General features: G+C 37.4%; 1 protein-coding gene across 1 annotated transcript in view; it reads right to left on the reverse strand.

Moving 5' to 3' along the window:
• Positions 1–25,801, reverse strand: part of DNAH8 (dynein axonemal heavy chain 8) — a 369,939-nt gene that overhangs the window by 206,151 nt on the left and 137,987 nt on the right. The window contains exons 27-32 of the mRNA XM_088795770.1: positions 20,848–21,044; positions 20,181–20,307; positions 17,410–17,645; positions 15,343–15,447; positions 11,770–11,883; positions 4,364–4,426 (exon numbers count right to left, since the gene is read on the reverse strand). Of these exons, the coding sequence (XP_088651896.1) occupies positions 4,364–4,426; positions 11,770–11,883; positions 15,343–15,447; positions 17,410–17,645; positions 20,181–20,307; positions 20,848–21,044 (842 nt within the window). The remainder of the gene's footprint in view (positions 1–4,363; positions 4,427–11,769; positions 11,884–15,342; positions 15,448–17,409; positions 17,646–20,180; positions 20,308–20,847; positions 21,045–25,801) is intronic.

Here is a 25,801-nt window from a genome sequence, read left to right on the forward strand (position 1 = left end):
TGACAAGATATGTGTACTCTACTTAAATGGCGTAACATAAAACGATCCTAAATTCTCAGCCCTGAAAAATAATGTATGTTGTATCAGACCTCACAATGCTCAGAGAGTGACATAGATCTGACAGACACATTAGTGTATTTTACAGGAGCCAAATCAGGAAGGTATGAAGACACTGCAGGAACTCCAACCAACTCTTAATCCCTGGAGGGCAACGGCCATATTTTGCACTTTTTATATTCTCTGGTGGTTACTATAGTGGTCACTCAGTATACTTACTCAGTGAAGAGTCCATGGGACTATGTGAACATCAGGAAAGGAGAAATGAAAACTTCAAAGTTAGCATGCATTAAAAGAATGACATTTACAATTTTGTTCATGTGGTGAAGACTATTGATGGATGCCAATCACTTGCCCTTCTTCCATTTGGTTCCCAAATAATGTCAAAAGACCCGCAGTACCAGACAAATGGGAACAAAATATCAGCATTGTCAACAGACCAGCTGAGCGCCTGGTAACTCCCCACATCAAAGCACAGTTGCATCCACAAACACCACAGGGACATGAGGCCTGGTGTGAGGGTCTTGCCCTTCCCCAGATCTAGATCTTAGCAACTGCTTTTCGGGGAGGGCAGAGGGGAGCCCCTGTTTTTGAGGAGAGCTGGATCTGCAAATCTGATCCCAAGTCACATATCCAGATGCATGGCCAACAGGCTGCTTGGCTCACACCCCCAGGCCTAAGCAGAACAGAAGACAAAAGAAGGCCAGAGATGGGCCCTACCCTGTCCTTTCAATGAAGTGACCATACCTTTGGTAATAGGATGACACATTAAAGTCCCAGTTGCTGACCAACAAATTGGTAATTCCTGAGGGAAAGACAAGGAAGTGGGGATACCCTCAAAATGTACCCAGGTTCCAACCACTTCTCAACTCCAATGCCACCACTCTGTCCAAGTTACTCTCACCTCTCACCTGGATTGCTGCAATGGCCTCCTTCTTAGTCTCCCTGCTTCTACCCATGACTGTCAATAATCTATTCTCAACACAGTAGCCAGGGGGATCCACTGAAAACAGAAATAAGATCACGTCTCTCTCCTCACTCAGAGTCAAAGCCAGTGTCCTTCCTGGAGCTGGCAAGGCTTCTGGTCTGCCCCTCCTTACCTCTCTCTGGCCTTACTGCTACTACTCTCTCCTCATTCCTTCTGCTCCAGCCATACTGAGCCCCTTGTTGCTTCTCACATATGCTCTCATTCAGGGCCTTTGCACTTACTCTGCCCCGTTACTCTGCCTGGAAAGCTGCTCCTCTGGATATCTGCCTGGCTCAGTCCCTTACTTCTCTAGGTCTCTACGCAAATGTCACCTTCTCAAGAAGTCCTTCTCTGGAGACTCTATTTTAAATTTCACCTCTACTTCACATACACACAGCCCAGCACTCTATGGCCCTTCCCCGCTTTTTCTTTTGCTTTTTTTTTTTTGTCCTTGGCATTTATCTTCATCCAACATTACTATCTCTTTTCATTACTCATCTTGCTTTGATTGCTGAGGGGTTCCACATGACTCAGCGAGCAGCCACCCGGTGAGCTGGTCAGTTTTAAGTCCTGGCTCCTCCAGAGAGGCAGGCCATTCCCTGGGACTTTGGATCCAAACCTGAGGACTTCGGGTAGCAAAGGATCAAAGCCTCCTCCAGGGTCCAGCAGAAAGTGCTGGCAAGGGTGATGGGGGGAGCTGGTTTTAGTCCAAGAGTGACCACCACAGTTCTGGGGAGAGAAGAATCCTAACAGTGACAAGGGACAAGGCTTTTTGTCTGAGGACATCACATTTAAGTGCAAGGTTTGTGCCTGCTGCAACCCTTGTCAACACAAGCAACTACTGTATAAAAATCCACAAGAGCTGCTGGGCTAGACCTACCCTCCCTGGAACCAGGCGGCACAGACACTGGGCTCTGTGACAGATGATTTCGTCTATTTTGCATACATTTATTCCACAAGGGACCAGCTACAATTCCTGGTTATTCCAATGATCCTGGAGAAACACCGTCTGATCAGAGCCAGATTTTTTTATTTTAAAACACTCAAATCAAGGGAGATACTTGAAAGTTAGATGCCATGTGATAAATTCCAGTTGTTCATGATAGAAAAAGCCTGAACTATCCCTACCACTCTCAGAAGAACCTGCAACATGAGATTCCATTGAACTTGACTGAACCTTTTTGGTAAAAGGGTGCATGGAACCAGCCTAAACCATCCATGGAACATACACATAAAGCAACAAGAACAAGATTACTGACTCGATTTATTTGCTTGGGGTGAAAAAATGAATTATCAAGTGATATAAAGTAGCTTCTGGCATAGATAAAGGGATTTTTAGAAATACCCACCCAGTATGTGCCAAAACGAGGGTATAAACTACAGAAAGCTTTCATATGGCTAGATCTGCTGCAAAATTTGGGTATTCTGAGTAAAGAAGAAAACACTGGTTTCTGGACAACAGCTCTGTGTCTCCTGGCGGGATGACCACAGAAGCGGGCTGAGCATAAATGCAGGAATTAGGGCCCGGTGAAGAAAAAGTGAGGTCTACAGGGGGCTACAGAACAGAGAGATGTTTATTATTGTTACTGAACTTTAAGAAGGAAAGACAAGCTGTTTTTAAATGCTGATTGGAAGAGTCAATAAATAGGAAGAGGTTAAAAATAAAGAAGAGAAAAAGGGTTGACTTAAGAAGAGACAAGGGACAAAGTCAAGGGCCGCCACGGACAAGAAGGGGGGCACACCTCTCCGAAGTTTACATCACAGACCCTAAATTTCCTCTGTCAATTTGGAGACAAGGTCATCTGTTCAAAAAAATCTCCAAACTACTTCTTCTCCCATATTTATACTTCAGTGAACAGCTCTACCTTCATCTGTTTGCCCAAGCTAGAAACCTTGATCTTTGCCCCTCAACCCAGGCTCCAAACCTATCAAGTCGGTCTCTACCAAACTCATGATCCATCCAGTTTTCTTTATTCCAAGTGCCACCTGCTTGGTATCAATTTTTACAATTTCGTGTTTGTATCACTGAAACCGCCATCAGACTGACCATCCTCTCTCCAAACCGTGCACCATACCAATGTCAGAGAAATCTTCTAAAAACACGACTGTTTTAAAAATTCAAATCTGACCATCTCGTTTCCCGCTTAGAGCCTTCCAGCCCTCAGGGCAGGCTGTGAGCTCCTTATTATAGCTCGTAAGACCCTCCCCTTAGTGACTGCTGCCCCTTCCCTCATTACTATGCTCTTTGCCCGCTGCACCCAAGTTATACTCCTTACATCTCCCTAAAGCTCACTGCTTATCTACTTATTTTTGAGTCTTTGTACAAACCATAAATTCTGCCTAACTTGTTTTCCCCTGACTCTAATGAGTCCTTCAAGATGCATTTTGCATGCCTTCTCTTCCAGAAAGTATTCTCCGTCTAACCCATCAGCCCCCATCTGGGCTGGGAGCTCCTCACATCTGTTTCCATAACACGAGTTCTCATAACTAGATCACAGAGCTCAACACACAGTGTTGTGATTCTCTCTCTAGTTCTCTGTCCCCCTACCAGGTTTTAGCAGCTTAGAGGTAAGAACCATTTCTTAATCATCTTTCTATCGACCAAGTCACACGGTAGGCATCTGACACATAACTTTTTAATGACTAAGAATGCAGGTGGAATAAGGCCCATAAGCAGAACATGAACATAGCGGACAGCCACTGCAGGAACCAGGAGAGAGAACAGGAATAAATCACTGAATTGCCTGATACTCTTGAGAAGCTCGTATATGTAGGAATCCATGAATCTGTAAAATGTTCATCCAAATGAGTATGTGATTTTTCTCTGGATGTGCTCAGCGATCTGAGTGTAGAAAAAGATGGTGAATGGTTGGCTTGAACCAATGAGTACTGTATGGTCTGATGTAGAACCAAAGGAGCAGGGAAGTTGAAAGTGATAAATACAGAAGAAAAAATTACTGGATACAGAGGGAAGACAGGGAAACCATTTGTCAGTATTTAAAATCCGATTTGCTATATTTTATTATTCTCTAATTTTTTTTATCACTTTACATACAAATGAGATGCTTGGAACTAGAATAAGGTAAAAACTTAAGTTCAAAATCAAAGTCTTATTCTCTAAAAAATACAGAGATATTCTGTGGAAAAGATCATGGATGGACACAATAAAAGGAGTCCATTACATTAATTAGAAGACTAGAATATAATTAAAATCGGCATGTACTTTAAACATTAACATTTCCATTGTAAGGTGAAATGCATAATGATTTCCCTAAAATCACTTAAAAAAACAAGAACACACTGTCAATGTAACAAAACAAAACAAAAATGTAGTTTTACCTGAAATATCTGTAGCCTGTTGCTAGCTTCTTGGGGTGGTATATTCGGAACCATGGGTCCTTCCTGTAATGAATAATGTAATCTCCATTTTAATTCCTAATCATATGAGTATGTATTTATCAATTTTGGGGGTTTATTATCTATTCTTTCCTTTTAAATAAATAAACATTATTTTTAATTAAAATGGTCTATTTTGTCCTGTACATGAAGTTTTCCTTTATTATTGTAAAAGCTTTGTTGAGATAGTTACATATTATACAATCCCTCATTTGAAATATACAATCAAATGGTTTTTGTGTAATGAAGGTGTGTAATCATGACCACAACCAATTTTAGAACATTTGCATCACTCCATCTTCCATTCATTTTTAAAAGACCTTGACATAGCTAACAAAAAATGTGACAAAATTTCATCCTGTATGAAGTTTGTACCACCAGAACTGTTTCATATGATACTGTGGTCACGCATTAGAATAACTCATATATACTGTGCTTCCCCAAAAATAAGACCTAACCGGAAAATAAGCCCTAGCATGATTTTTCAGGATGACATCCCCTGAACATAAGCCCTAATGCATCTTTTGGAGCAAAAATGAATAGAAGATCCAGTCTTAGTTTCAGGGAAACACAGTAGTTATCTATTCTATTCTGAGGACAGCCTCTTTTCACTAATTCTTCAACCCTATAAGGAAATAGAGACTCACACAGGTTGAAAGCTTGGAAGAAGGAGTAAGCAGTCTCTGGTGGCATGAGCCAGAAAATATTTGCAAAAAGGACAGATAGTCTGTATAATTAATATTATGGATGGCCAAAATAATAGACCAGATTCGCAGTATAATAGAATGATAGGGCAATCAAATATTTACTAATCCAACTAAAAGAGATAAGTTTCATACATGTAAAAAAGAAAGGTTTGGAGGTGACATCAGAAGCATAGCAGTGTGAAGTGTCCCCTTGATCTCTCCCATTTAAGTTACAACAAGTTAAACAGCTATAATTCAACAAAAGATTCCCTGAGCAACACTCTCTGGGGCCCAGAGCATCCTGCCTTAGGACTGCTCCCATGCGGGTGGTGCCCCAAGACCAAGGTGACCTGGTCACAGAGAAGACACCCACCTCCCCAAGGAAAGCAAGGTATTTCCCACCACCCAGCAGAGATCTGTAAGAGAAAATAAAATGCACCACCTACTGGAAAACAAAAGAAAGATCTTTTCTTATCAACCTGCTGCAGAGTTCACTCCCATTTTTCTAGGTCGAGAATGAATCCATCAAGTACCAAGAACAGCCAAGGTACCAAGGCAGTCAGAAAGAAAATGAAAAATTTCCAGCAAATGCATTTAAAGACATGGAAATATGTGACTTAAAAATGACAGAGAACTCAAAACTGCAGTTCTGAAAAAATTCAATGAGATGCAAGAAAACTCAGACAGGCAGTTTAATGAACTCAGAAATAAAATCAATGAGCAAAATGAATACTTTACCGAAGAGATTGAAACTTTTAAAAGAAACCAAACAGAAATTCTGGAGATGAAGAACTCAGCAAAAGAGATGAAGAATGAAATAGCAAGCTTAGGAAAGAGACCTGACCAGATGAAGGAAAGAACTAGTGATATCGAAGACAGAAATCTGGAAATGACATGGATGGAAAAGAGAGAGACTTGAGGGTTAAAAGAGATGAAAGAACTCTGCAAGAGCTATCTGACTTCATCAGAAAGAGCAATATAAGAATAATTGGTATATCAGAAGGAGAAAAGAGAAAGACGTGAACAGAAAGCCTATTCAAACCTATAGAAAAAACTGGATCCTCGAATCCAAGTGGCAAACAGAACACCCAATTATCTCAATGCAAAAAAGGCATTCTCCAAGGCACATTATATTAAAACTGTCAAAAAGTAATGACAAAGAAAGAATTCTCAAGGCAGCCAGGGAAAAAATGACAGTAACCTAGAAAGGAAACCTCATTAGATTATCATCAGATTTTTCAGCAGAAACTCTACAAGCAAGGAGGGAGTGGAAACAAATATTCAAATGACTAAAAAAAAGAAATTACCAGTGAAGAATAACATATTTAGCAATGTTATCCTTTAGATATGAAGGAGTAAGAAAGGTCTTTCCAGACATACAGAAGCTGAGAAAATTTTCCACCACAAGGCTTGCATTATAGGAAATACTGAAGGGAGTTATTCTACCTGAAACAAAAAGGCAAAAGGATACAAAACTATGAGTAAGATGACAAACAGACAGACAGAAGTTGGAAACTGCAACCTTTGTTCATAATAGGACACTATATACTTAAATATAACAAAAGGGTTAAAGAAGGCAAAACAGAAAAAGAGAAGAAGACAATAACTTCTGCAACTCAGGAATAAACTCACAGCATAGATGGGGATAGTTTGTGACACCAAAAAACATAAAAGGGTCGGGGGTAAAGGTCTGAATTTACAAAGGGGAATGGAGATGAGATGCATACTAAAGAAAAAGGGACTATTGCATATACAAAACTTTCTTTTACATAAACTTAATGGTAACCACACACAAAAAGAATCCAGAATTGAGACACATAACATAAAAAAAGAGGAAACAGACAGAAAAATCATAGAACACTACCAAACTAAAATTACATACAGCTACACAAGGGCAAAGAAACAATGGAGACACTAAATTACCAGAAAACAAAAGATAAAATGGCTATAGGATATCCTCATGTATCCATAATTACCCTAAACGTAAACACACTGAACTCACCAATAAAAAGGCACAGAATAGCAGACTGGATCAAAAAACAAAACCCATCCATATGCTGCCTTCAAAAGACACACCTCAACAGCAAGGACAAATATAGACTCAAAGTGCAAGGGTAGAAAATGGTACTCCAAGTAAATGGCATCCAGAGAAAAACTGGTGTAGTCATACTTTATCTGATAAAATAGACTTCTGGATAAAAAAAGGTAACAAGATACAAAAATGGATATTTCATAATGATAAAGGGAATAATATATCAAGAAGATATAACATTTATCAATATATATGCTCCCAATCAGAGAGCACCAAAATATATAAAGCAACTACCAACAGAGCTAATGGGAGAAACTGACAAAAACACAAATTATAATAGGGGACCTAAATACTCCATTGACAGCTATGGATAGATCATCCACAGAAAATCAATGATGATATATCGGCCTTAAATGACACATTAGACCAAAAGAACATAATTGACATTTGTAGAGCTTTTCATCCCAGAACAACAGATTATACATTCTTCTGTAGTGCACATGGGACATTCTCAAGGCCATATGTTGGAACTCAAAATTAGCCTCAACAAATTTAAGAAGATTGAAACCATACCAAGCATATTCTCTGACCACAATGCTTTGAAATTGGATATCAACTGCCAAAAGATAGTGGGAAAAATGACAAATATGTGGAGATTAAACAACATGCTACTAAAGAATGACTGGACCAAAGAAGAAATAAAAGGAAAGATCAAAAGATAATTGAAACAAATGAGAATGAAATACATTGTATCAAAATTAGTGGGATGTGGCAAAAACAGTATTAAGAGGGAAATTTATATCATTACAGGCCTATCTCAAGAAACAAGAAAAATCCCAAATAAACAACATAACATTACATCTTAAAGAGCTAGAAAAAGAAAAACAAATGAAACCCAAAAACAAATGAATACAGATCAAAGTCAGAAGGAACAAAACAATAAAAGTTAGAGAAGAATTAAATGAAACAGACAACAAAAGACAACAGAAAAAAACTAATGCAACAAAGAGCTGGTTCTTTGAAAAGGTTAATAAAATGACAAATCCCTGACTAGAAACTAAAAGAAAAGATGCAAATAAAATCTGAAATGAAAGAGGACAAGGTATGACAGATACCACAAAAATACAAAGAATCATACAAAAATACTACAAAAGACTATATGCCACTAAATTCAATAACCTAGAAAAAATATATAACCTTTCTAGCCTGAATCATGAAGAACTGGAAAATCTAAATAGACTGAGCAACAGTAAGGAAATTGAAGCAATCATCAAAAACCTCCTAAAAAGCAAAAGTCTAGGACCAGATGGCTTCAGTAGTGAATTCTACGAAACATTCAAAGATGGTTTAATATCTGTCCTTCTCAAGCTTTTCCAAAAAATTGAAAAAGAGGCTATACTTCCTAACTCATTTTATGAGGCCAACATTTCGCTGATGCCAAGATCTGGTAAGGATAACACACACACAAAAAGAAAACTACAGACCAATATATCTGATGGATACAGATCAAAAATCCTAAACAAAATACTAGCAAATTGAATACCACAATACAGTAAAAATATTATACGTACATCACGATCAAGTGGGGTTCATTCCAGGAGAGCAAGGATGGTTCAACATATGCAAATCAATCAATGTGATACATCACATAAACAAAATAAAGGATAAAAATCATATGATCATATCAATAGATGCAGAAAAAGCATTTGATGAGATACAACATCCATTTATGATTAAAACACTCAATAAAATGGGTATAGAAGGAAGGTACCTTAACATCATAAAGGCCACATATGACAAACCCTAAGTTAACATCGTATTTGATGGTGAAAAACTGAAAGCTTTTCCTCTAAGATCAGGAACAGAACAAGGATGCCCCCTCTCACCACTGTTATTCACCATAGTATTGAAGTCCTAGCTAGCCAAAGCAATCAGGCAAGAGAAAGAAATAAAAGGCATTCAAATTGGGAATGAAGAAGTTAAGTTGTCACTTTTTGCAGATGACATGTCATGATTTTGCAATGACTCTATATATAGAAAACCCTAAAGATGACACCAAAATAAAAAAAATATATATTAGAAACAATAAACAAATACAGTAAAGTTGCAGGACACAAAATTGGTGTACGAAAATCCATTGTGTTCCTATATACTAACAATGAAATTTCAGAAAAAGAAATGAAAAGAACAATTCCTTTTGCAATTACAAAAAAAAAAAAAAAAGAATAAAATACCTAGGAAGAAACTTAACAAAGGATGTGAAGGACCCACACACTAAAAAGAACAAGACATTATTAAAAGAAATTGAAGAAGACACAAAGAAATGGAAAGACATTCCATGTTCATGGATTAGAAGAATCAAATAGTTAAAAGGGCCATATTACCCAAAGAAATATACAGATTTAATGCAACCCCCAGCAAAATCCCAAAGGCATTTTTTAAAGAAATAGAACAAAAAATCATCAAATTTGTATGGGATCACTAAAGACTCTGAATAGCCGAAGCAAGCCTGAAAAAGAACAAGGCCAGAGCTATCACACTCCCTGGCTTCAAATTATACTACAAAGCAACAATAACCAAAATAGCATGGTGTCGGCAGAAAAACAGATACACAGATTAACTTAAAACCAAGAAATAAATCCACATATAAATGGGCAGATAATTTTTGACAAAGGAGCCAAAAACATATGACAAAGAAAAGAAAGCCTCTTCAATAAACGGTGCTGGGAAAACTGGAAAGCAACATGAAAAAGAATGAAATTGGACTGCCATCTGTCAAAATTAACTCAAAATGGATAAAATACCTAAATACAAGACCTGAAACAATAACTTGCATACATAAAAACATTAAGTACTAAACTTATGGACCTTGGGTTCAAAGAGGATTTTATGAATTTGACCTCAAAGACAAGGGAAGTAAAAGCAAAAATAAATGAATGAGATTATATCAACTAAATATCTTCTGCACAGCAAAAGAAACCATCAACAAAACAAAGAAACAACCAACAGAATGGTAGAAGATACTTGTAAACAACACCTCTGATAAGGGGCTAATATACAAAATATATACAGAAATCATGTAACTCAACAATAAAAAAAAAAATCTGATTTAAAAATGGGCAGAGGACCTTGAACAGACACTTCTCCCAAGAAGACATACAAATGGCCAACAGATACATGTATGAAAAGATGCTCCACTTTACTAGCTACTAGGGAAATGCAAATCAAAACCACAATGAGATATCACCTCACACACAATAGTTAGAAGAGCTATTATCAACAAAACAAGAAATACAAGTGTTGGAGAGGACGTGGAATAAAAGGAACCCTTGTACACTGCTGGTAGGAATGTAAATTGGTGCAGCCACTATGGAAAACAGTATGGAGGTTCCTCAAAAAGTTAAGAATAGAATTACCATATGACCAAGCAATCCCTCTTCTGGGTATCTATCCAAAAAATCTGAAAACATTTATCCATAAAGATATATGTTAATTGCAGCATTATTCACAGTGACAAAGACATGGAAACAACTAAAGTGTCCTTCGGTAGATGAATGGATAAAATAGTTGTGAGAGATACACACACACACACACACACACACACACACACACACAACGGAATATGACTCAGCCATAAGAAAAGATGAAATACTGTCATTTATGACAACATGGATGGATCTTAGATTATCATGCTAAGAGAAATAAGTCAGACAGAAAATGTTGAGAACCATATGACTTCACTCATATGTGAAATACAAAACTGAAAGCAACAAATGAACAAGACAAACAAATAAGCAAAAACTCATAGACACAGACAATAGTTTAGTGGTTACCAGAGGGTAAAGGGAGAGGAGCGGAGGTAGAAAAGGGTAAAGGGGGTCAAATATATGGTGACAGAAGGACATCTGACTCTTCATGGTGAACACACAATGCAATATATGGATAATATTAAAGAATTTTACACTTGAAACCTATATAATTTTATTAACCAATGTCACACGAATAAACTTAATTTTAAAATAAAAAGAAATTTTAAAAAAGAAAGTGTTATATAAGGAGCACCAAGGGCTTAAATGTCTTATGAATCCAGATCCACTATGACCACTAAAAGAAAGTTGAATATTTTAGGGAAATATATCCAACTTCTGAGTTTAACAACAAGGAGGTAGAATCAGTCGTTATACCTGGTGGAATAGTTTGTGGGAATAAATGACCAAGCATGATATTTACTATTTACTTTCAGTGACATTTTTGGTTCTCTAAGTGTGAGTGAAAAAAAAATCAGTTACATAATATCTTGGTATTAGGGCATGTATAGTTTCTTGGAGCCTTTTGACAATTGTATTACATTTTCAACTATGAGAATTCTGGCCCTGAGAAAGGGCAAAACCAGACCCTTTGCTACTTCCATGATCTTCGAAGTTGTTTCTCCTTTTAACAGTTAAATCTTCTAACTCTATAAAACATGCTTGAAGGAGAACTATTTCCTTTTTGATAGCTGTTAATATGCAAATATGGCCTCTTACATACAATGTACAAATCACAGTGTATTTCTCAGGGTTCATCACTTTCATTTCATATAAACATACTAGTGAACATTTTAATACACAGCATGCAAATACTTAAAGTACCGTCTCATATGCTTCTGCAAAGTTCATTACATCCTCACGAAAAACTTCCACAGACTCAAGTAGATTACTTTTAAATTTTGGCTGCACTTGAACAAGGTCATCTTGTACAGAAACCTAGAATAAAAAAGAATACTCAATGTGAGAATAAAATTAATGTATTAAACAAAAAGTACAATTATATTCCAGAAAGTTTGTTATTCCACAGATGTCCTATATGAACAAAAATGTCTCTATAGTGTCATTTGTAAAAAACAAAAACAAAACAAAACAAAATAAAAATAGAGCAATAAACAACTCAAATACACCAACAGAAGATTCAAATAAATCTAGTTCATGACCCAAGAGGCAAAGCCATCTTCTCTAACTGTCAGGGAAGTTTTCTGGTTGACTCATCTCAGGCTATCTCTGTGGCCAAGGAAGCAATTACTTCTATAGGTACAGTCTGGGTCACATGCTTTCTCTTGGGCCAGCCCAAGATCTGGGATTAGCAATGTCTAGTAGATTCACATGGTTGCTGTGTTTGGGTCTATTCCCTAAAAGAAAGTGATATTACTCTGGGTATAAAAAAAAATAGCAAATACCCTCCACAATGGTCTTCAAAGCTTCTGCTTAAAGCTTCAATCATAATACCTAGCACTTAATTCATGCTTACTATCTGCCAGGCTCTTTACATATGTTAACTCATTTAATCCTTGCAACAACCCTGTGTAGCAAATACTAATATTACACTCATTTTACAGGTAAGAGAAATGAGGCACAGAGGGGCCAAGTAATTTCCTCAAGGCTATAGCACCAGACAAGGTCAAGATTCAAAACCTGGCAGTGGGGTTCCAAAGCCCCTGCTCTTAACTGCTCTCAACAATAGCATCTATCTTGGTTGGAACATATATTACTTTAAGCTGAATAGTGATTATAATATAGAATTGTCTATCTCTACTAAAGGATGGGTTAGTGGGTTTAACACTAATAGTTGAAGACATAGAACAACTCGTGAATTTTTTTCCATTGAACAAGAGAAAGTTGGGCTTCACTAAATCTCAGTGGAATATTCCCCACTTCCTTCCTAAGAGTCACTCTCCTGACTAACCAGCAAGCATTTTTCAAAACAAGCAATTAGTCACTACGTAATATGAATTTAAATAAGAAATATTTTATATACATTACCTCAAGTGAGCCTTATTTGTATAACCACATATAAAAAAAAAATCCTAAAAATATTCCTAAATAACCACATAAAGAAATTAAGAAACAAAGGTTATTACCTTGCATAAGATTACTCAACTGGGTGATGGCAAAGATGGAATTACAAGTCATGACCCCAATTTTAGCACTGTGCCCTTGCTACTAAGACATGCTTCAATCTCAGTGACAAATCTTTCCACGAATAAGAAATTTTAAGCCATTGTTAATTTAATTAATATTCAATAAAATTTTTCAGTACAATTAAAGAATCTGGACCCTCCCTTAAAGTTCATTTTTAATGTCTAACTTGTGGTGTGTAAATATTTACCTACTTCAAAAATGCTTAAAGAGAAATATATACCTATAAATATATACAGGGAAAAAAATCTCAGATCAGTAACTAACAATCCACTTTAACAAACTAGGCAAAGAATGACAAACTAAACCCATAGCAAACAGAAGGAAATAATAATTTTTTAAAAAATAGAGCACAAATAAATGACATAGAGAACAGAAAAACAATAGAGAAAATCAACAAACCTAAAGTTTCATCTTTGAAAAGATCAACAAAGTTGATAAACCTTTATCTAGACTAACCAAAAATACAGGAGAATGGACTTAAATTACTAAAATTAGGAATAAAAAGGGCTATCACTACCTATCTTACAGAAATAAAAAGGACTATAAGGGCACAATCAACAGAGTGAATAGGTAACCTACAGAATGGGAGAAAGTAACTGCAAATCATTTATCTGATAAGGAGTTAATATTGAGAATATATAAATAACTCCTACGACTGAACAACAAAGAAACAAACAACCCAATTAAAAAATAGATGCAGGATTTGAATAGACATTTCTCCAAAGAAGATACACAAATAGTCAATAAGCACATGAAGAGAGGCTCAGCATCATATATCATTAGGGAAATGCAATCAAAGCCATAATTAGATACCATCTGACCCATTAGGATGCCTACTATCAAGGAAACAGAAACTAACGAGTTTTGGCAAGGATGTGGAGAAAGTGTGGAGGAAGGAACTGTATGCACTGTTGGTGGGAATGTAAAATGGTACAGCCTCTATGGAAAACAGTATGGCAGTCCTCAAAAAAATTAAAAATAGAATTACTACCGTGTTTCCCTGAAAATAAGACCTAGCCGGACAATCAGTTCTAATGCATCTTTTGGAGCAAAAATTAATATAAGACCTGGTCTTACTTTACTATAAGACTGGATATAATATAATATAATAATATAATATAATATAATATAATATAATATAATATAATATAATATAATATAATATAATATAATATAATATAATATAATATAATTATAATATAACACCGGCTCTTATATTAATTTTTGCTCCAAAAGACGCATGAGAGCTGATTGTCCAGCTATGTCTTATTATCGGAGAAATGCAGTGGCACTGAGACAACTGGATATCCACTTGCTTTTGCATGAAGTTGGACCCAAAACTCACAACATATATAAAAATTAACTCAAAATGTAGCAGAGATCTAAAAAAAAATTATAAAACTCTCCTAAGAAAACATAGTTGTAAATCTTCATGACCCTGGATTAGGCAATGGTTTCCTAGATACAATACCAAAAACACAAGCAACAAAAGAAAAATTAGACAAATTGTACTTCATCAGAGTTAAAAACGTTTTACTTCAAGAGACACCATAAAGAGAAAACACAACCCCACAGTGACAGAAAATATTTGCAAATCCTATGATAAGGGACTTCTATCTAGAATATATGAAAATACTCTTACAACTCAAAAATAAAGAGATAAATAACCCAATTTTAAAAACAAGCAAAGGATTTAAATTTACATTTATCCAAAGATATACAAATGGCCTATAAGTACATGAAAAGATTTTCAAAGTCATTAGCCATTAGGAAAAATAAAGTACTGGTACATTTGACAAGACAGATAAACTTTGAAAACACCATGCTAAGTGAAAGAAGCCGATCACAAATGACTGCATACTGTATGATTCTATCTATATTATATGTCCAGAAAAGGCAAATCTATAGAAACAGAAAGTAGATTAGTGGCCGCCAAGGGCTATAGAGAGGGGGAAAATAAGAAGTAATGCTAATGAGTATGGGGTTTCTTTTGGGGTGATGAAAATATTTTAACATTAGTGATGTTGTTTGTGCAACTCTGTGACTACAGTAAAAATCACTGAATTGTATACTTTGAAATGGTAGATTTTATGGTATGTGGATTATGTCTTGATAAAGACAGTAAAATAACATATTAAGCTTTTAAAAAGTATGAAATACATTTTTCTGGAGACGGCGACTTAAGTAAGTCATTGTAAGAATTAAATAAGAATTTATAAATTAAAAAATAAGAATTAAGTTTGTACTTACAGCTTTGCTCTGCAATTTGTTGAAAGAATATCTCAAGGTATCAACTGCTTCTGATTCTTCCTTGGTTACTTCTACTTCAAATCTGTTTAAAATAGCATAGGCTTCCTGTGGAGTGAGGGTGGAGTTCAGAAACATCACAAGGAAAGCAATTGCCAAATGATTGAGATGTCTTCTAGAAACACATTCCCATGCCTTCAAGGAAGAGAGCATATTCCAGAAGAGTGGTTTCCAAAATTAAACGTGTATAAGGAGCACCTCTAGATTCTCAGTGACATTGGTGTTTACTCTCGAGTCTAGGCCCTGAAATCTGCATTTAGTAAGTGCCTGGGTGATTCTGATGGAGATGTAAGCAGAGCACACTGAGATCCTAGAAAATATCCCTGGACTCATTTTCTGCCTCTATCTCCTCCTTGATCTTGTGTCAACACCATGCCAAATATTTTCTAATGCTCTGATAAACTACGGATTGGCTATACAGGGAATGAAATGAAATAATGCTGTGGGAGACACCCCGAAGGAAAAGAAAACTTGAATGATTAAAGGAATGGATTGGCAATTGGTTTTACCAAAAGAATTTAAGCTGAAGAATTGAACTTCTGCAGTCAGGAAAAAAATTGATATGATAATTTAAGGAATGAGTGGTCAGCACCCCAAATTCCCAAATACTAGGATTTAAAGAAGTAGTAAGTTCAAAGATATGAAGTTCATTAGCTACCAGAGTATAAATTCTAAATGGGTTCAAGAGAGCAATGCTCAATCATGAGCACTGGGGGCCAGAGGAGGCAGTGGGAATGCCGATTCCCCAGGCATGCAGGCGATAAGGGAGTGCGTTGTCTATAGGAGATTTAAAAACCAGTAATAAAATGGATTAAGAGTCTGGTTTTTATTATGTCCATGAGACAAAAATTCTAAAAGTTAGATGTAAAATATTTGTGGTAGACTCCTAATCTCCAGTACCTGTGAATATGTTACCTTACATGGCAAAAGGGTTTTTGTAGATTTGATTAAGTTAAAGAACTTAATTACCCTGGAGCTCATCCTGGGTTAAGTCGGTGGGCCCAATGTAATCACAAAGGTCCACATAAAGCAGGGGTGTCTAAACTGCAGCCTGCAAACCATTGTTAATTGCCCTGCAGCAAATTCCAAAAATATATTTAGTTTACTTAAATAAACCAGGTGAGGCAATACGTACTTCACCTTGAGTGAGTGGCCCAGCTGTTTGTGTATTTTACCGCATATGGCCCTTGGTGAAAACCATTGAAAAAAGTTTGGACACCCCTGATAAAAAGGAAAGAGGGGGAAGCAGGAGAGTAGGAGTCAGGACCAAAGCAGGGTAGGAGTGATGCCATTGCTGGAAGGGGGCCATGAACCAAGGAGTGCGGTCAGCCTCTAAAAGCTGATAAGACCACAAAATGGCTTCTTCCCCAGAGCCTCCAGAAGGAATGAAGCCCTGCTGACATTCTTGACTTTAAGACCCATTTTTATTCAGACTTCCAATCTCTAGAACTGTAAGATAACACATTTGTGTTGTTTTAAACCATTAAGTTTATGGTAATTTGTTATATCAGCAATAGAAAAATGAATACAGCACTCTTCCCTAAAAGCATCTTCTGCTGATCTAGGTTCCAACAGTTTACTGTCCAGCCAAAGGGGGCTGCTCCCACCGTGCTGCCCATGGGATGCCACTGGCCACAAGTGAGGCCTGTAGCTGGTTTCTAAGGACAACTTTGGGGAAGTTGCCTAACATGTTGGGACTGATGTGACAGAGTGCAACCATTCCTTTCCGTCAAATGTTGGTGCCAGCAAAACAAAAAAACAAACAAACAAAAAATGAACTCTGTCTGTACCAGTAAAGCATTATTAATATATTAACGCTTTGTGTACTGTACACTGTTGATAATTGTCAAAATACCTTCAAGGATACCAACCTCACAAAGGAGAAATAGGCAGACCGTACCATAAAATAAATGAAGAAATATGTAAACAGAATCAAATTTTTAGTGTGTCGCTAAAAAAAAAAAAAAAAAAAAAAGCACTTCAAGAATGAAAAGTGCAATCGTTTCTTACTTCAATTGGTCCCAAAGTCATGTCCATTTGAATTTCATTATCACGGATACAAGACAAGGCTTCCATTGCAAACCTGACATCATCTAAATCACGAATAGGTCTAGATAACTTTTTCAAGTAGTCATTAATAAATGCTATCATGTCTGACATTTTCTTTTTGTATTCTTCATTCAGATATCGGCAGAGTAACATCTTCCATGCCTTAGCCTCAATTGATAAGGCCAATTTCATTGGTTCTGGTGAAGACAAGAAAAGATCAAAATAGAATACAACTGATATTCTGAAAGGATTCATTTTATGTGTAATCTGAGCACCTATAACTGCACTGTCCCATTTGATAGTCACTAGCCACATACGGCTATTAAGCACTTGATAAGTAGTCTGAATTAAATGTGCGGTAAGGTTACTAGATTTTGAAGATTTAATTCTTACATCCATGGAGTATGATATGCTGTGCATGAGGACGCTAAGTCTATGGAGAAGAATTTCAGAAATTACTTCTCGCCCTGTCCAACGTGATCTTGCTGTTTCTGGCCATCCCATTAGCAGTCCTCACTCATCCCCCATTTTCTTCTAGGTTACCCCATACAGTGGAGTGTCATATATTGTTTGTCTGCCAAACCTGCCCATTTTCCTATTATGTCACTCCCGAGCTCATCCACAGGGATAGAGAATATGTATAACCTGACCCTGCATCTGGCCTAACTGATTGTCGCAATCTTGACCTTTTAGATACTTTCAGAATCCATTCCGACCTTTCAGAATCCATTCTTGAGAGTTTGGAATGGTGCCCTCTGGCCTGGGAAGCAGAAAAAGCCATGCACAGAGGGAAGAAGAGAAAGGATTTCCTCAGCTTCCTACACTGTCCCTGGTTCTGGTCCATTCCTAAAGCCCAGTTGCATCTTGGATTCTGGGATATACCATTTTTCCCTCAACATAGTTCAAACAGGTTTCTTTTCCTTGAAAACAAAACAGATATAACAAGTCCACTCTAGCTTATCAATCCTTACCCATTCCTCTATTCTCTCCTTCCAGTACCCCTAAAATCCCCAGCTCTACCAAGCTTGGAAAATAACTACTCCCCTCCCACCTTCCAACAGTTAAACCAAGAAGCATAAGGCGCTGAGGAAAGTGTATCCCGAGAAGAGACACACAGCCCTCTTGTTGATTGAGGTTGTGAGGGCAATAACCTCCTGGGCCTCTTTTCTCCTTTTCCTTAGGCCCCAGGGATTCAGCCCACCTTCCCGTTTCTTTATAACTATTGTCACCTATTCCATTTTTCCGTTTCCTCTCTCTAAAGTCAAGTGCCTAGGCAACTAGAACACTGCTACAGGTGATTTTTGTATTAAGGATCATAGCGATAACCTTACGAGGAAACAAATACTGTGTTTCCCCGAAAATAAGACCTACCCAGAAAATAAGCCCCAGTTAAGATCTCAGCCAGATGGACACATTTAGTACATTATGACGATGTTCCAGAAGAAGATGACATGATTGTAATTGAATAAATTTAGATTGTTGTACATGAAAAAATAAGACATCCCCTGAAAATAAGCCCTAGTGGAGCAAAAATTAATATAAGACCTGGTCTTATTTTCAGGGAAACAGTAGGACATTAAGATAATAGGTAGAGTACAGTTTCTAAAACGCTACAGAAGTTCTTGTAAGTATTGCTCCTGATATAGTTTCTGAATTCTAGCTAAATAATCCCCTCAAGTATTTGTGCTTCTTCTCCAAATTAAATCCCTTCTTGATAGATATTCGTAGTCAGTACTTATTAAACATCAACTATTTGCCAGGTACTATGCTAAGTGTCTCATATGAAGTAGTTCATGAGGTGGGCACATTATTATCACCAGCAGAAGAGGGATCAAGTAACCTTCGTAGTCAAATTTGAGAGCCACAGTTACCCTGATTGCTCGAGGATAGATCTGAAAATCTACCTAAGGTGATGTAAACTAGATCATTCTAATATATTCTGAGAATATAATCACCTCACAAACTTAAGGCTGGTTGTACCTCTCTAACCATGTCAATAAGGAGCCACCACAACCAGTTTTAAACCCAAACCATAGACCAATTCACCTCAGCTCACATACATTTGCAAGCCAATCAGTGTCAGCCCCTCCCTTCTGAATGTCAACCAATCAGATGGAACATACTCAATAAGCCGGCCACTTGAGTGCTGACCAATCAACAACAGTGTCCCCTGAGCAAGCATCCTTCTGCAGACGATGTTAACCCCTATAGGCCCACACACAATCCTTGGCCTCCATGCTGCCCGGCCACCCTCTATGAAATGCTCAGCTGGGAACATTGTGCCTGTCCAGCATACCTCTCCCTCACCGTAGTAAGCAAAAAAGTCATCTTGGGCTTTTTACGTCAGACATTAAGTGGTTGTCTCATCATCCTTTGATACTCTAATCCCAAATGGATTCACTTCTCAGGAAACCTCAAACCAACTCCTGTCTCTGGTACACAACCCCTTCCTCACAGTAACCTGAAAGAGTTTTATCTGTACTTTCAGTTGTTGGACTGCCAGTTGAGAAACTTTGCAGAATATTAAGTGCATTAAGTCACCTTGGTATAATATTATGTATAAAATAAATAATAATATATAGCATACATATTATAATACATATATGAATACTATTAGTGTTCCAGAAATATTTAATATTTATAATATTGTACCAAGGTAGCTTAATAACTGCTTTCTAAGTAAAGTAACATTTCATGTGAAAATACAGATATTTTGCATATTTTTTAAATACCTGTATGTAATTCAAGTGCTCCTACAACAATAATAGGCTTCAACTCATCAATCTCCTGTTCAAAAGTAGCATAGTGCAGAATTTCCGATCTGATTTCAGTCAGAGAGGGATTGTTAGCCAAAAACTCCTGTAGTAAGGAAACGTTTTCTTTAGTTTTTTGACAGTATAAATCTTACACTCATAATAGTTAAATTAGAAAATTGCATTTGCTTATATACGTTTCCACTCGTATGTGCTACCAGTAAGGGAAGGGATGAATTGGAAGAACCGGAAAAGGAGGCTATGTGAGGGAATTTCACAAAGGAACATGAATGGTTATTCAGAGTTCTCAAGCTTCCTTGAGTCTCTAACCAAAAATACAGCTCAGTCTGGGTAAATGTGATACATCCTTGAACACCTGGCTTCCTGACACGTCTGGAATGTAACTGGTACTCAATTGTTTCAGCTAATTAAGCAAAATCTGCCTGAGCCTCATTATTATCAATTGCCTCAAAGTGTCAATGTGAGAATTACGCATGATGTAATGTGTTAGGTGCTTGGCATTTACAAGTTCTTGACTTCTGCTCATGAGTTCCTGTCATTATCCCTGATATTTTCTCGGTGCACCCCCACAAGTTAGATATTAACAGTTCAAACCCAAACTGCATCACAGGTAGCAGAAACACACCTTCACTTTCACATCTCGGTCCTCTGTCCAGAGTGTCTTATACTTCTGAAAGTCCTGCAGGGCATCATTAGCTGCCTTTCTTAGAGAGTTCACACAGGAAGAAAGGAGGAGGACCAACTTGGAAATATCCTTGTGCTCTGCTACACCCAGATAAAAGTTCTTCAGCTTCCTTGCAGGAATAACATCTTCAATCGATTCTGAAAACACATTTATATGTATATATAATCTATATTCAACTTGAAATATTATCAATTTTATTCTTTATAGACTTTTTTCAACCTGTATTTTCTTAAAAGACTCTCCCTCCATGTAATTAAGAGCTATTCTCTTGCTAACTTCACTTATTAAACTATTGTGCCTTATTAAATTATTTTGAGGTCTAGAGTTCTTTAATGTGGAAAAACTGTGTTATTCAGAGAAGAGAACTGAAAGACACTGATTAAAACCCTCCAAAAAACCTTTTTAAAAGTCCTCCAAGGAGGGGCGGCCAGAGAGTTCAGTTGGCTAGAGCGCGAGCTCTGAATGACAGGGTTGCCGGTTCGATTCCCACACAGGCTAGTGAGCTGCACCCTCCACAACTAGATTGACGGAAAACAACTTGGAGCTGACGGGTCCTGGAGAAACACACTGTTCCCCAATAAAATTTTTTTAAAAAAAAGGTCCTCCAAGGAAAGGTCATGAGTTGAAATTGCTGCCTTCCGGATAGCATGGTGGTTAAAGGAGAGGCACTGAATTTGTTACCCAAATACTTGTGAGAATAAAATAAGACAACATATGTTCGTCTTCAATCAGCATCTGGTATAGGTATATAGAGATTGTCCATTCACCATTAATCACCATTATAAACATCTCTTGCCAAAATCTGGTTATGTCACTACCTTGATTGAAAATGTTAAGTGTTCTCCATCAGAGACCATATAGATACTGTTGTTTGGCCCAAATAGTACCTGACTTTTTAAAAATAGTTAACAATTTCATGCAAAATTCCAGATCTCCTGCTTCTCTTTTTAACATGGTTTAATCTGGTAGTACAGGGTCCACCTTCTTGCACGACAATAATTAAATAAAGCTAAGCCATGTCTCTTAAAGGGGCATCCCAGCTGAATTTACCACAGTCTCCTCTAAGGCTAGTCAATCATTTACTCTTTTTTTATATTTAATCAAATTAAATCAAAAGAAAATACAAAGAATTGGCTTAAATACACACACACACACACACACTCGCATGCACACGTGCACACACACAGCAGGTGCCAAAGAAAAACTGTATTAAAATTGTAATACTCAATATATACCAATAACTAAAGATGAATACAAGTCACGTTTGACTTCTGCAATTACAAGAGGTGCTCAAAGTGGTTAAAATCAGTGTCCAGGCTCTTCTGATTATGGTGAACTACTGCTTGAGCAACCTTGACCAAAGTGTTCACTTGTATAGTTTTTTCGCACCCCTGGTGTGTGTGTATACACACACACCAGGGGTGCCAAATATATATATATATATGTATACACACACACACACACACACACATATATATATTAGACTATGTAATAGTGGGTATGTAGTTTAGAGGTTAAAGATTAAGATACATTTAAGATCTGTAAGTTTTTCCCATATGGATAAAAGTTTCTAGTGCCATTTATTAAAAGTAAATTATTTCCTTATTGATTTGTATTTCCACCTGTGTCATAATATATGTATGTGTGTGTGTGTGTGTTTGTTTCTGATGCCTCTGTCCTGTTCCATTGATCTATTATCAATTCTTGGACCATTAGAAGATTGTGTAAATTAGTCTGACTTTATAATACTCCTTGTTATTTGTCAGGGAAGGGCCCCTTACATTCTTTTTCTTCACCAATGTTTGGCTCTTTGCATTTCCATATAATTTTATAATAAAATATTAAAATTAAGAAATTATAGAAAAAAATTCTGTTGTGATTTTGTTGGAATATTGAATTTTTAAATTAATTAAAGAATTGACTTCTTCATATTATGAATTTATTCCAGTCTTCCATTTTGTCATTCAACAATAATCATTTTCTCAAAAAATGCTATGCAAATATTTTTACATTTATTTATAAAGTACTTTCTGGTTTTGTGGATATTGAAAAAATCTTTTTTTGCTATTATATTTTTTGTAGATTTATTGATATATAATTGACATACAATTGTATTACATCTTAATTGAATTATTGCTCATTACAGAAAAACTCTATATTTGTATATTGGTCTTTATATACAAACATTACTGAACTTATTAGTTATAACAGTTGTTTATAGGTTCTTTGAATTTTCTATGTATGATCTTTAAATAAGGACAATCTTAGGCTTCTTTTCCAATTATTATTCTAATTTTTTATTCTCTGATTTCATAGTGAAGATCTCCAGTAAAATACTGAATAAAAGTGATGACAGCAGGCTTCTTTATCTTTCATTTTAATGGGGAAAAAAATGCTGCTAAATTTGTCCATGAATAGCATTATCAGAAAATCCCTCATAGTCCTAATTTGCTAAGAGGATGTGTGTGGGTCAGTGAAATATTTTCATATATACCAAAGCATATTTATGAGGTCTGACAATTAAGTTCGCGAACTTGCCACAGTGTGCTTATATTGGCAGCACTGTACAAACAGCTCGGTAAGGTTTCAGAACCTTGGTATATCAGTGTCTCACAGCTGTGTTCATATCGATGTGTGGCGGAGTCTTGCTGTGGCGTTCATTATTGTTGTGTGCCGTCACGAGAATGTCTGAGCTTGAATTAGAGCAATGAACAAACATTAAATTTCCTGTTAAACTTGGCAAGAGTGGAAGTGAAATCAAGGACATTTTAATCCAAGTTTATGAGGATAATACCATGAAGAAAACAGTGTACAAATGGATTAAACATTTTTCTGAGGGGGAGAAAAACGCATCACTGATGAAGAGAAGTCAGGGCGGCCAGTAATGAGCAGAAGTGATGAAAGCATTGCAATAATTTGTTGAATTGTGCATCAAAATCATTGGCTGACTGTAAGAAACAGAGCAGACCAATAAACATTGATAGAGAAACAGGAAAGTCTTAACTGAAAATTTTGGCATAAGAAAGGTATATGCAAAAATGTTCCCGAAGGAGCTTACCAATGAACAAAAGCAAAGGAGAGTCGAAGTTTGCCAAGACCTTTTGGAGAAGCAAGACAATGTTTTGGGCCAGGTTATCACTGGTGATGAAACATGGGTGTACCAATACGACCCTGAAACAAAGCATCTAAGTGCACAATAGAAGTCAGCCAATTCTCCATTATCAAAAACGGCCAAATCGAGTCAAAACGATGTTGCTAAACTTTTTTGATATCAGAGGGATTATTCATTATGAATTTGTACCAGTTGGACATTTACTATTTACAAGTACTGAAAAGGCTACGTGAAAACAATACTTTAGAGGACTTCCGGAAAAATGGCGGCGTGAGGTGAGCCTCTGTAAAGCTCCCCTGGAATTTACAAAGAATCGAACAACAAAAACTCCACAAAGGACTCCCTGCACAGCAGACAGGCAAGACGAAGAGGCCCACTACCGACTGAAATCACCTACAGGTGGGAGATTCGCGCGAGTGGGGGGAGGAGGGAAGGGAGAAGTGCGCGGAGCCGGAGCCGTGTGGGCGCAGGACGCAGACCTCGCTCAGTGCGCCGAGCTCGCTGCTTCCCGGAACTACCGCAGCTGCGAGTGAGGGAAGAACTCGGACTGCTAGGGCTCCGCCAGGGCTCCTCAGGGCTGAGGGGACAGCATATAACACGGCTGAATCCAACGCTCATGGCAGAGACCTCGGAGAAAAGACTGAGGGAAAAAGGCTGAAAACGGTGGTTTAAGCCCGCACTGCCGAGCAGAGAACGGAGCCTTAGGCACTGAGACTAGCCGCCCCCTCCCTCCCCTCCCAGAGCTCGCCCCGCCCCCACCTGCCCGGTGCTAGAAGCAAAACAGTAGCAGTGTCAGATCAAAACAACAGAAAATTTGCTGTTTTGAGAACTGTGGGCCGCAAACACAAATTCACAGCCCAACTAGTTCCAGCAAAGGGGAGGGAGCTGTGGGAGCAGGACCAGCTGTGGTCGCCGCCATTGCTCTGGGCCACCTCTCACAACTCACCCCGTCCCTGACCCCACCTATCTGGGCGGATCCCTGCAGGAGTAAACAGAGCTGCTGAAATATACGGGCTCTGAATCAGGAGCTGGAAGAGCTTTGGAACATCAAAAGCTCTCCGCATACCCACCGGGACACTGTGCCCTGTGACCTAGACGAACTATTAACAGAGGAGAAGCCCGTCTCCCAGGGAATCCCCCCATTGTGTGAGAAGTTGGAATAGTACAGAGAAAACATAGCACTACCGTGTGGGAGAAGAAAAATAAGTTGCAGTTGGAGAAATAATAAAACATTCTACCAACAAGTACTGGCAAACAAAAGAAAGACCGCTTTCTATCAACCTGTTGCAGAAGTCACACCTGTAGATGTCTAGGAAGAGAAATAGTAAACCAGTAATCGCCATGAATAACCAAGGCAACAAGATAGCTCAGAAAGAAAGTGAAAAATCTCCAGAGAAGGCACTTAAAGATACAGAAATATGTGACTTAAATGACAGAGAATTCAAGATTGCAGTTCTGAAAAAACTCAACGAGATACAAGAAAACACAGATAGGCAGTTAAATGAACTCAGAAACTCAATCAAAGAACAGCATGAGCATTTTACGAGAGATTGAAATCTTAAAAAAGAACCAAATAGAATTTCTGGATATTAAGAACTCAATAGAAGAAATTAAGAATGAAATAACCAGCTTAGGTAGTAGAGTTGACCAGATGGAGCAAAGAATCAGTGACATCGAAGATAGAAACCTGGAAATGACACAGATAGAAGAAGAAAGAGACTTGAGACTTAAAAGAAATGAAAGAACTCTACAAGAACTTTCTGACTCCATCAGAAAGAGCAA

Source organism: Rhinolophus sinicus, chromosome 2 (assembly GCF_057876585.1).
Source record: "Rhinolophus sinicus isolate RSI-liver-muscle chromosome 2, RSI-T2T, whole genome shotgun sequence".
Taxonomy (NCBI): domain Eukaryota; kingdom Metazoa; phylum Chordata; class Mammalia; order Chiroptera; family Rhinolophidae; genus Rhinolophus; species Rhinolophus sinicus.